Source organism: Vulpes vulpes, chromosome 7 (assembly GCF_048418805.1).
Source record: "Vulpes vulpes isolate BD-2025 chromosome 7, VulVul3, whole genome shotgun sequence".
Taxonomy (NCBI): Eukaryota; Metazoa; Chordata; class Mammalia; order Carnivora; family Canidae; genus Vulpes; species Vulpes vulpes.
Genome location: NC_132786.1, coordinates 78,843,940 through 78,857,044, shown reverse-complemented (window position 1 = coordinate 78,857,044; position 13,105 = coordinate 78,843,940). Strand labels below are relative to the sequence as shown.

The 13,105-nt window shown below is 40.2% G+C and overlaps 1 protein-coding gene across 1 annotated transcript in view; it reads left to right on the top strand.

Moving 5' to 3' along the window:
• Window positions 1–13,105, top strand: part of ABCB1 (ATP binding cassette subfamily B member 1) — a 97,667-nt gene that overhangs the window by 57,159 nt on the left and 27,403 nt on the right. Inside the window, exons 17-20 of the mRNA XM_026018666.2 lie at window positions 210–356; window positions 2,697–2,804; window positions 8,492–8,569; window positions 12,113–12,196. Coding sequence (XP_025874451.2) covers window positions 210–356; window positions 2,697–2,804; window positions 8,492–8,569; window positions 12,113–12,196 — 417 coding nt within the window. The remainder of the gene's footprint in view (window positions 1–209; window positions 357–2,696; window positions 2,805–8,491; window positions 8,570–12,112; window positions 12,197–13,105) is intronic.

Below are 13,105 nucleotides of genomic sequence, written 5' to 3'. Positions count from 1 at the left end.
TCTCTCTCTCTGTGTCTCACATGAATAAATAAATAGAATCTTTTAAAAAATAAATAAAAAAATTAAATAGCCATCAATTCATAAGAAAATAGGAATAAAACATCTTCATTTAAAAGTTTTTGTACATATTGAAGGACTGTGCATCATTAAATTGATTAAAAGTATCAGTTCTTCTTCTAACTAGCCTATTGTAATCTTTTGTTTTCCAGAATGAGAATGTACCTCCAGTATCCTTCTGGAGGATTCTGAAGCTGAATTCAACTGAATGGCCTTATTTTGTGGTTGGTATATTTTGTGCTATTATAAACGGAGGCCTGCAACCAGCATTTTCAATAATATTTTCAAGGATTATAGGGGTAAGAATTTATGTCCATTTTTTGGATTTAATTGTGACTCCTAAAAAAAAATTGTGACTCCTGAGTAAACAATGAGCTGTTTTTATTCATAAGCCACGAAAAGTATGTACCTTCCTATGAAACTCCACAATTTGAAGATGTAGGTCTGATAGGAAGGTGAATTTTTCAAGGCTTCCTTTGTGCTTGTAGTTTGTGGCTGTCTTAGGGCCCAGATCCCTGTAATAGGCCATAAACCTGCCTAGGTGAGCATCTCTTGCCTGCCGTCCCAGGGCTCTGAGTAAACATCATGAAAAGTCATATCACTGGTGTGCAGAGAGAGCTCTTGGTGTGCTTGTCAGGCTAACTTGAGACAGAGCTGTCCTGTGACGTACACACTTGTTAGGATGTGGGCAGGCCTCTCATGCTGCCTCTGCTGAGATGTCCATCCCACTTGTTAAGATGAAAACAAAAAGGAATGGCTTCTGAAAGGTTGACATATGGTGGTTGTGCCTGTTTTTAAATGATGGCATTTTTAGCAATAAAGCTACAACCCAGGCAGGAATGCTCTCTGTTTAGCGGTTGGTGTTCAGATATCAAGCTGAGGATACCCTTGCCATAACTACTGAAAATATGACAGAGAAAGAAGTTGATCCCTACATGAAAGAGGCCAAACATTGACTTTTGATATACCAAAAAATATATAAGTATTCAGGTCTACCCATGCCTGGCTAACTTCTTTCTGGTTAGTATCCATATGTTTAATGTATTCAAGAAATATTTTTGCAGTGACTGCTTCTGTGCCACATACTGTTCCAGGCAGTAAAAACAAAACAAAACAAAAACAAAACAAAACAAAACACCAAGAAGGAGACAAAGTGTCTGATAGCATGGAGCATATCTTCTAGGACAGGGGTTAGCCGGCTTTTTCTATAAAGGGTAAGAGAGTAAACAGTTTAGATTTTGAAGTCCATATGGTCTCTGCTGCAAACATTTAGCTCTACTGTTGTAGCACAAAAGTGCCCATACAGTGCAGAAACAGATGAACATGGCACTATTCCATCAAAGCTTTATATAAACATTTAGTTGGTGGTCCACAGGGAACTCATCCCTGTTCTAACATTTGTTTATAGGCAGGGAGGTAGACAGTGGCATCATCAGGAAAAGAAAAAAAAAAAAAGAAGTGGACTAGTTAGGAATAGGTTTGGCCGTATGTAACAAAAACTCAGCCTAAGGATTTTATATTTTCTTTGTTCTTAATGTAACAGTAAGTCTAGAAGCAAATGATCCAGCACATTGACTCCTAAATATTGGTTAGGCAACTAGTCATCTGCCTCATTGAAGGTTTGTAACACAGGGTTTAAGGTCGTGGGCTCTGAGTTAGATTCTTCAGGTTTATATCTTTGGGTCATCACTTGGCTGGCTGTTACCTTAGATGAGTTAATTAATTTCTCTGTGCCTCTGTGTAAGGTGGTGACAATGATAAATCTTAGGAGGTAACTGTGAGGATAAAGGAATAGTATACGTGAATTTGAATACGAGAATAATAGTTCTCACAGAATAAGAGCTCACAGATTATTAGCTATTTTTTGGTTAAAATAACTAAGAAAAATCTCCTTTAAAAGGCCTTTCCCCCCCATGTACAAAGGATAAAGTTTACTGGGTTGGGTTAGGAATGTAGCTCTGTTATAAGACAATTTTGGCACACTATGAAGGGAGTTGCTTGTTTTCTTTCCCTATGAAGTAGTTATTTGTGTTCTCTAAGCCCAAGACATCCTATTAGCGTTCTTCCCATCACTGGAAAGATCTCCAAGTATGGTACTAGGTCGGCTGGCTATCTAACTGGCCATCCTACAAAAAAGACTGGCTCATTGAAGCTCCTTTCTTGCCAAAGGCCTGGGCTGAGTAAATGACTACCTCTCTCTGGTTTACCAAAACAGCATCAGCAAATTTGTCTCCAGCTTGAAATGTCCAAATTGTAAAACAATAAATTGCCATACAATGTAGTTTCCCACTCAAATAGGAGGACAGTCTTTTTTTTTTTTTTTTTTTTTTTTAGGACGGCAGTCTTTATTCTTGTTTCTACTTTATATAGTTGATGTGGCCTCTATGGTACTTGTTATTGCAAGAGGGAGTATGCACAGTGAAAGGAGTAGGTCCCTTTAGAAATGATAGACCCATTCTTGGCCCATAAGGAAGGCAGAGTACACACATCTTTAGGTTTGGCATTAGGGAAACCAGCCCTGACTTCCATTATGCTAAGCCTATCTTGACTCCCAAATATTGTGCTTGATGGGAAGTGGGTCAGACCCAGAAAGACTTCTTTAGTCTTTGAACTGAAACCTTTAAATATTTTCTTAACAGATCTTTACCCGAAATGAGGATCCTGAAACAAAACGACAGAATAGTAACATGTTTTCTGTATTGTTTCTAGTCCTTGGAATTATTTCTTTTATTACATTTTTCCTCCAGGTAAGTGTCTACATTTTTACTTTATCCATTTTGGGGAATGCATCCTTATTCAGCTGGAGAAATTTCTAAACATCTATGTAATTTTCTCTATTAACTGGTCTACTGGGAACCAAGTTTCTTTGACCTATTTAAAACAAAAATGTTTTGATGCACCTGGGTGGCTCAGTTGATGAAGCATCTGACTCTTGATTTGGGCTCAGGGTCATGGGATAGAACCCTGAGTCAGGTTCTGTGCTGGGCATAGAACCTGCTTAAGATTCTCTCTCTCTCTCCCTTTTCCTCTGCCCCTCCCCTTGGCTCACACTGTGCTCTCTCTCTCTCTCAAAAATAAATAAATAAATAGAGAAATAGATAAGTAAATAAATAATATTAAAAAATAAAAATATTTTAAAAACAAAGACATTTTGCTTCCACTGGAGCACATACTTACCTTCTCTTCCCCACCAACACCTCCCCTAAATGAAACGTTAGTGAAATCAGAGGGAAGAGGGTGTTTGATCTAATACAATGATTGAAAATGAAAGCTGGGAGTCAAACATGGAATTCAGAGGAACCCTGGCCATAAGTTTGGATATAAGTACTACCAGTCAGTTACAGTACTCAAAAATGTCTTGGTATGTCCTGAAAACAACAAAAGCAAAACACTGTAAGCAAGTCACACTGATGTAAAAAGAAAAAAGTTTGAAGAGTTTATCATTCAACTTTTGATAAAGGAAGAAGAAACTTTTTAATGATGGAAGAACGTCAGTCTTTAAACAGAAACTATAGACACATTTGTGAGGAGTCAGATTTTACAGCATGCAAATCATTTGGCTGGAAGAGAATTGCAAAGAAATTAAGTGTTCTAAAAGTCTAGTATGGTAAGGCAGTGTTGGTTTTGATGTTAGACATGGTTTGAGTATGAGTTGCACCTGTTCCTAATTTTGTGGTTTAGGATGAAGAAATAATTTAAACTAAGCCTCAATTTCCTCATCTGTAAAGTAGGAATATCAGTACCTTCCTCTTGATGATTAAAATAATGTGACCAATGTCATATGCCTTTTCCATGACTGGGGAGGAGTGTTGGAGCAGGGGCCAGGCGGCTGTCCAGCATCGTCTGGCGCACCCTTGGAGCCAAGCTGAGGAGCAGCCATGTGTTACTGCACCCTCTGCTGCCCTGGGCACGTGCGTCCTCACAGGCGAGGGAGCTGAGGTCACTGCCAAGGTCATTTTCTTGAGAGAAGATTACTGATAAGGACCATTCTCTCCTCAGCCCCAGCTGGGGAGCAAGGACATGAGACTCCTCTTTGACCAGCTCATGAAGAACAGTGAACACAGCTCCTAGAAACATTTGCTTTCATATAAATTTAAGTGTACTTGAAGGATCAAAGACTTCAAAACCTTTCTTCCTGACGCAAAGCCTATAAAAGAACACATGCCATAGACCCCACTTTTTCCCCAGGGGCCTTGAAGCTTTGAATGTGAAGTATTCCATAATCAGAAAGGGTAGTTTCCAAGATCTATAAAGAACTTATTAAACTCAACAGCAAAGAAACAACCAATCCAATCATGAAATGGGCAAAAGACATGAACAGAAATTTCACCAAAGAAGACATACACATGACCAACAAGCACATGAGAAAATGCTCCGCATCACTGGCCATCAGGGAAATACAAATCAAAACCACAATAAGATACCACCTCACACCAGTGAGAATGGTGAAAATTAACAAGACCGGAAACAACAAATGTTGGAGAGGATATGGAGAAAGGGGAATCCTCTTGCACTGTTGGTGGGAATGTGAACTGGTGCAGCCACTCTGGAAAACTGTGTGGAGGTTCCTCAAAGAGTTAAAAATAGAACTGCCCTATGACCTAGCAATTGCACTGCTGGGGATTTACCCCAGAGATACAAAAGCAGTGAAATGGCAGGACACCTGCACCCCAATGCTTATAGCAGCAATGTCCACAGCAGCTAAACTGTGGAAGGAGCCTCAGTGTCCCTTGAAAGATGAATGGATAAAGAGGATGTGGTCTATGTATACAACGGAATATTCCTCAGCCATTAGAAATGACAAATACCCACCATTTGCTTCAACGTGGATGGAAATGGAGGGTATTATACTAAGGGAATTAAGTCAGAGAAGGACAATCATCATATGGTTTCACTCATACGGGGAATATAAGAAATAGAAATAGGGGAAAGGAGGGAAAATGAGTGGGAAAAATCAGAGAGGGAGACAGAACATGAGAGACTCCTAGTCTGGGAAATGAACAAGGGGTATTGGAAGGGGAGGTGGGCGGGGGGATGGGGTGACTGGGTGAACGGGGTGGGGGGGCACTTGACAGGATGAGCACTGGGTATTATACTATATGTTGGCAAATCAAACTCCAATTAAAAAATATACAAAAAAAAGGGTGGTTTTCATATTTTAAGGAGGTCCTTACCTGCAAGGAGCACCTGAATTCCTTTACAGAGGAACCATGCAACCATGATTGATGCTGCTGTTGGTATGTCTGCGATTATAACTGGGGGAATTGTGATGACTGCTGATCTCAACATCAGTTTTAGAAGGCCCATCCTCTTTTCTTCAGTAGTGATAAACAGCCAACTTGATAAAGTTGAAGGAAGGAAATTGTTTCCTGTAACATTTGAAGTGTAGCAGAGAGGACTCTCTACTCGGAGGCAAAAGCTTATTGTAAAGCTAGATCCTGAAAAAAAGTTTGACATAAAAGAGCTTCTGATGCATTCTATACCAACCTTTTAGGCTCTTCTTCCTCCAGAAGGAGCTGTTGTATCTAGCCACACTCCACTTACTTGCTGTTGGGTCCCCCAGAGGGTGAAGCCTGCTAACACTGACCTTCCAGAACACATCTTCAGAATACAACTGCAGGAGCTGTTTCCACCCTCTAAACCTTTTATTTATTTTTTAAAAGATTTTTCTTATTTATTTATTAATAGAGACACAGAGAAAGAGAGGCAGAGACACAGGCAGAGGGAGAAGCAGGCTCCATGCAGGGAGCCCGACGCGGGACTCAATCCCGGTCTCCAGGATCATGCGCCAGGCCGCAGACGGCGCTAAACAGCTGTGCCACTGGGGCTGCCCCCTCTAAACCTTTTAACACAGAAGCACCCCCTGTGAGAGTGCCAGCAATTCTTTGTGTCTTCTTAGAAGTGTCTGGTTCTCATGAGTTTGAATGGACTCCTTGAAGTTGCATAAGCAATGGTGTCTACTCCATTGCAGACTGAAGAAAAAATTCATATTGAAACTTTTACTACAAATTTAGAAATGCCAGAAAATCAAAGGAAGGAATAAATGTGTGTGTGTGTGTGTGTGTGTGTGTGCATATTATAAAGCTAGCTTTTTTGTATCCAAACAAATCTTTTTGGCTACAGTAGGAAAGACAACTAGTTCCTATAGGAATGGATACCTCAAATCTAGATTCTAGGAATTAAAAAACTGTACCATTGAAAGAAAGGAAAAAGAAAAGAGAAAGGAAAAGAAAAAAATAAGGTGATCAAGTTCTCAGGCCAGTGTGAGTTAGTAGCAAACACTCAATTACTTATTAAATGAATGGATGTTAACCATATGTAATTTTTTAAGATAAAATTCTGAACAGATCTCTTTATTTAATGTTATAAACATGTATTAATTTTATAGAGACAACATTTTTCCTGACATTATAAGACTTACCAAAGAAAAAACACTGAACTCTTTCATTACGAAGTACTTAAAATGTTATCCAGTAATTTGACCTAAGCATAATAGATGTAACACTTTCACTGTATGCACGGTTGCCATAGCAACTGTTAATGCCATAGAACTTAAAAATTCCTGAGTGTGAAGTTGATTAAGAGATTTTAAGGGCGGTAGGCTTTAAGCTGGTCCCTTAAACTTTGGAGATTTGAATTGGTAAAGCAAAGGCAGTGAAAGCAGTACCTTTGTAACATGATGATGCTCGGGGAGACAGGAGCTTGACTTGCCTGGCAAAACTAAGTGAAAACAAAGGCTCTAAATGTTAGCACCTTGGAAATGTAGAGATGGCACAGTGGCCAACACCGTTAGAATGCCCGGCCTCTCATTTAGAAACAAAAGGGGGGAGCTCTTCTAGGTGAAAAAATTTGGATGCTGGGTTCCCATTCCAGTTAGGATTCTCATAGACCTAGATTCGGGTTCCATCTCTAACACCTTACAGGTGTGTCCTCTGGCAACTTAGCAGCCTCCTTAAACCTCAGTGGCTTTTGTAAAGTGATGATTATATGGTTGTCATAGGATGACATTCTTCCATCACTAAGAGAGTTGTCATATGTATATACATATATGTATATGTAATTTATATAAACTACAGGTTCAGAATAAGCACGTAACAACAGCAGGGTCTCAACAAAAATAACAGTAATATTCCTGTAGTGAGCCAGATATTTCACATTTCGTTCAGTGTAGTAGCAGAAACCTTAATCTGGCCATTTCTAAGTATATTGTTTTAGTAATTTCAGGCTTTAATTCTATTAATATAGGGTTTCTCCCTTTCCTTCCTCTCCTAGATCAGTGTCTGTGTTAGCAGAGGGGTACAGGGTGATGGTCTGTGGACATTATGTGGCTGCCTGCTGCCTGCTGGCACCTGGTAGAGCCTGAGGCCTTCAGTTACATGGTCCCATCTGGCTGTCTGCCTTTATCAGAACCAGTTGGAAGAATTGGCTCTTTCTTCACTTGTGCTCTTTGCCTCCGTTTCTTCCCTCTCTCAGTAATCTCCACAGTTGGGGACACAAAGGAGATAGAACTGCCCTTTCCACATCTCTGATTCTGCAGGGAATTGAACTGTTATTGGAGCTTCTCCTCTTCTGATGCACCATGGGCCATTTCTGCTCTACTTTCCCCATGCCATTGTGTGGCAGGCCTTATCCATAGATTGCCATTTCCTGGAGCTCCAGAAGATGGGGAAGCACTGCCTCCTCCTAGTCCTGTATCCCCACACCCATTGGGATGAAGGTTCTGTTGCCCTTTCTCCCCAGATGTGACCCCACATGGCCACAAACTCATACCAGACTCTTTATTTCTCAGAGTAACTCCTCCCTCCTCTCAGACACAGAAGGTTAGTTATATCCTTGGGGGGAAGCGGAGGGGCAATGTATAGCATTCTTTCTTGGTCAGCCTTCTTCCCCAGCCTATTTTGCTCCTGGACTTTGGTTTTTTTAACTTGGAAACTAGGAATTTGATATCTTTGTTCCCTGCATCCTTTATGGCTAGGGTGGCTAAATATTTCTGTTTTCCCGGATTACACCTCAGGTCTTGGTATTTTAGTAAAAGCATCCTTCTGCATTTTCAAAGTGATATGTAATACAACCACCCTGCTTCGAGTGCTCCTGTCTTGGAAACAACTTCAGTTTTCTGAATGATATACCCTGGTTCACTGGGAGAAGTAAGCAGGAATAGGAATAGGAACAAAGAAACACACTTACTAATAAATCCCTGATCAGCCTGCCAGTAACTATGGAATAGCAGTGATGATCTAAAAACTGGGCCACCCTGGCTATGCTGCCAATGTGGTATGTACCATAGTACATGGTCACTGGAACATAGCCAACCCTGACATCTGGCTTTCTGATTTTGTCCTCTTAGCAGGGACATCAGGTCTCCCTCCTTTTGTGTAATCAGTGGCTGGGTCTCTGACAAGTCTCCTTTCTTGTGGTATGTTCTCATTCACAGGGCTTCACATTTGGCAAAGCTGGGGAGATCCTCACTAAGCGGCTTCGATACATGGTTTTCAGATCCATGCTGAGACAGGTATGTCTGTTGAGGATTGGGCCATGCAGAACTCCCTGCTTGTGCCCATGGTCTCACGTAGTGGGAGTGCTGTCAGGTTACTCAGATCAAGCTCCCATGTTGGTCTCCCCTCAGATATGTGACTGGACAACCCCTCAGGTCTGGGTCAGAGGTCCTTCTGGCTGTCGGCTGCTGTGGGTGGGACAGGGAATGGGATTCCCATAGAGAGTCCCCAGAGCAGATTCACCTCCAGCCTTTGTCTTGGCAATTGGAGGCAATGTAGGCGGTACCCCTCATCCCTTTCTCTCTTTCCTTCTTTCCCCTGGGAAACCCAAGACATTCGTGTTTCTTCCCACCAAGAGATGCTCCCTACACCCTTTCTTTTCACAAATCAAAGTAGATCGCCACTGCCCAATTTCTTTGCTGGGGTTAGACTGATACAGTAATCCAAGTCACAGTGTAACAAGCTGATAATGGCTTAATGGAATGCCTCTTAGATTTCATACCTTCAAAACCCTAACAACAGGCTCATGTGAATGTTTTCTAGGAAAAGAGGGAGGGAGCTTCTGGGAATGTAACCCAAAGCAGCCCAGTTCAAAGGCAAAGTTTCTTTAACAATCCTGGAAATTTTGTATATGACTTTATAACTCTCTATTTTAAAATCACTGGTCGCTTGCCAGTGAATAAAATGAGGCTCCAGAAGGATGCCCTGGATGTGCCAAGAGTGCCAAATGCTAGTTGAGAAGCTTCAGTTTGCTCCATTAGGATTTCTAGATGACGTTCACATATTTTGGCTGTCTTTGGTTCCTCAATCCTCTCCCACCTGTGCCACCATTACTTAAAAAGAAGCATATTTATGGGAATTACTAGTCAGTGACTGACAGAGCCAGGACTGAACTGAATGAGTAACAGAGCACTATTTGATGGGGGCCCTGTCCTAGGACTCTGAGTCAAACCGTATTTGTAACTGAGATTCCATTTAGGACCGAGGCTGATCTAGGTCCAGAGCCAAATTCCTCATTACCCTACCAGTCCCCAGGCCGACTCCTGGATACATTATACTTTGGGAGCTGAGGGGATGGTTTGTGTAATGACCTCTCCATAAATTATTAAGTCTGGTACATACATATGGAGGACCTTCTCTTTCAGAGCTGTAATACAAAGTATTGTCAGGCATTCAAACATTAGTAGTCCCTGTCTTCAAGGAAGTTACATGCCAGTGGAAGAGGAACTCAAACACACAGTTTTAAAAGGCAAGGGGATACATACTAGAATAACTTATACACTTTCATTTTTCTTAAATATTTTGGGAAACCATGGTAGATATTGTTTTAATTGCAAATCACCAGTACAGATAACAAGACCACAATTACTTTTATTACAGATATAAATTCGTACTTCAAACTCAAAATCTTTTTAGTATTTATGTATTTAAAAAGGTAAATGGACAAATGGCCAACAGCCACATGAAAAATTGCTCAACATCACTCAGCATCAGGGAAATACAAATCAAAACCACAATGAGATACAACCTCACACCAGTCAGAATGGCTAAAATTAACTAGTCAGGAAACAACAAACATTGGCAAGGATGTGGAGAAAGGGGAAGCCTCTTACACTGCTGGTGGGGATGCAAGCTGGTACAGCCACTCTGGGAAACTGTGTGGAGGTTCCTCAAAAAGCTAAAAATATAACTACCTTAGGATCCAGCAGTTTCACTACTGGGTATTTACCCAAAAGATGCAAGCATAGTGATCTGAAGGGACACCTGCACCCCAATGTTCATAGCAACAATGTCCGCAATAGCCAAACTATGGAAAGAACCCAGATGTCCCATGACAGATGAATGAATAAAGATGTGGTATGTATATATCTCCAATGGAATACTACTCAACCATCAAAAAAATGAAATCTTGTCATTTGCAACAAGGTGGAGGGAACTAGAGGGTATTATGCTGAGTGAAATAAGTCAATCAGAGAAAGCCATTTAGTATATGATCTCACTCATATGTGAAATTTAAGAAACAAAACAAGGGATCATAGGGAAGGGAGGGAAAAAATAAAATGGGATGAAATCAGGGAGGGAGGCAAACCATAGGAGACTCTTAACTATAGGAAACAAACTGAGGGTTGCTGAGGGGAAGGGGGGATGTGGTAACTGGGTGATGGGCATTAAGGGGGGCATGTGATGTAATGAGCACTGGGTGTTGTATTCAACTGATGAATCCCTGAACTCTACCTCTGAAGCTAATAATATATGTTAATTAATTGAATTGAATTAAATTAAAAAATTAAAAAAATAGTAAATGGCTTTATAAAAAATCCTATTTTATGTTAAACTTAAATTTTCATCTAGATTTCTTTTGTTGATTTTTTTAAACCCATTTCATTTATTCTGCCTTAAACTACAGTTATCTAAACTGCCTATTCAGCCTCTCTATTTGGATGTCTAGGTAGCATTTCATGCTCATTTCTAAAATTGAACTTTTGGTCTCCCCTCGCCATGGGGCTTACTTCTTACCTAGTCTTCCATCATATCTGGTACATATCCATTGTACCTGTTGTTCAGGCTAAGAACTTTAAGGTCATTTTTGACTCTTCTCTTTCCATGTGATGTTACAATAGCCTCCTTACTGGTCTCACTGCCCCCATTCTTATTCAAATCCATTAGTTTCACCTCCAAGAGCCAGGGTAATCCTTCTGAAATATAAGTTAAATCACATGCCTCTACCCAAAACCTGCTGGCAGCTACTCATATACCTTAGGGTAAAATCTGGAATCTTTACAGTTGCCTCTAAGGTCATAAATGATGTGGTCCCTGTCGCTCTCAGACCCATCTCCTACAGCTTCCCTCTTTTCCCACTGTACAGTCTGTACACAATGGCTTACTGCATAAGGATAAAAGAGGGAAGGAGTAGGAGAGCCAAATGAGAGTGGAAATCTGTCCAAAAGAAGAGGCAACTTTTATAAATTCATACAAAGGTTTTTAAAACCCTTAAAGCTTTCTTGAAAATGCATGGATTAAAAAAAAAAAAAGAAAATGCATGGATAGATCAAGTATGCCTTTGCCTCAGGGCCTTTGCACAAGCTGTTTCCACCTTCTCTCAGATATTCTCTTCCCTCACATCTCTGCTCAAATATCACATTAGAGAGGCCTTCTTTGTGCCTTTTTTTCACTTTTTCCCTCTTACTCTGCTCTATTTTTCTTCATAGCATTTATTACCACCTGGCATAATATGTATTTATTTACTTGTGGCATCCATCTCTAGAGTCTAAGCTTCATGAAAGCAGCAACTTTTTCTTTTTTGTTCACAGTTGTATAGATCCAACACTTAAAATCACATTTGGATCAAAGAAGGCAGAGAAGAAGAGAGAGAAAAAATTATCTTAACAAAATAAATTATTTATGTATTCGTCTGTTCCTTTCTCGTCTATTGAGTGTCAAATCCTGAGTGCTAAATGAAGGGATAGAAGTAATCACCAACCTGACCCTGTCCTTGCCCTCAAAACTAAGGATCTTATAAATAAAGCTTTAAGACAATAAAGTCATTTTTTGTGCCACAGGATGTCAGCTGGTTTGATGACCCTAAAAACACCACTGGAGCATTGACAACCAGGCTTGCCAATGATGCGGCTCAAGTTAAAGGGGTATGTGCCTTCGTTCTGCTGGTGTTTGTCTTAATTGGCCATTTTGGATCTCAGCATGAAATTAATTTTCTCATTACAAGTGTTCTCATCATCATTAAAATATTAGATAAATATGTCACACAACCAATCATGTGCCTTATAGCAAAAATGTTAACCATTTAAACATTATATACTGTATAGTATATGCATGATTTATAGACTTGTTATTTACTAGTTAGTCATGCTTTAACAAGATACACATGGAAGGATAATTATTTAGAAAAAGAAGTATTTACCAGCAGCATATCATGTATCTTCAGTCTGTTTTGTGTTCAGTTAATCAACAGAAAACTGTAATTGCTACTGAAAAAAAGAATGCATAAAGTTTCTGTATAAATGTTTAGGAGCACTGCAGTTGAGAGAAGAGGGAAAAAATCTAAAAATAAGGTTGAGGGGCACATGGGTGGCTCAGTCGGTTAAGCATTGGACTCTTGATTTCGGCTCAGGTCATGCTGTCAGGGTCGTGGATAGAGCCCCACTTTGGGCTCTGCACTGGGCAGGCATGGAGTCTGCTTAACATTCTCTCTCTCTCTCTCTCCCTCCTCTGTCTCCCCGCCCACCCTGTTCACATGCATGTACTCTGTGTGTAAAAAAAAATAAAATAAAAACAGGTTGAAAGAAATAAGGGAAAAAAGAAAAAAAATGAGAAACACATTTTAAAAAGCGGTGGTTAGAAGGAACAGCTTTATGATGTTATGAAGCTTAAATTTTACTACTTCATGACTCTCTTTAATTGGTATAACTAGAAACGAGGTCTTGATTTGTGGAGGAAGTGACAGTTTCTTCTTCAACTACAACTGCTGATGGCAAAAATCTACGAGATGATATAGGATTTGAAAAAAAGCATATGATCTCTGCCATGTCCTTCCC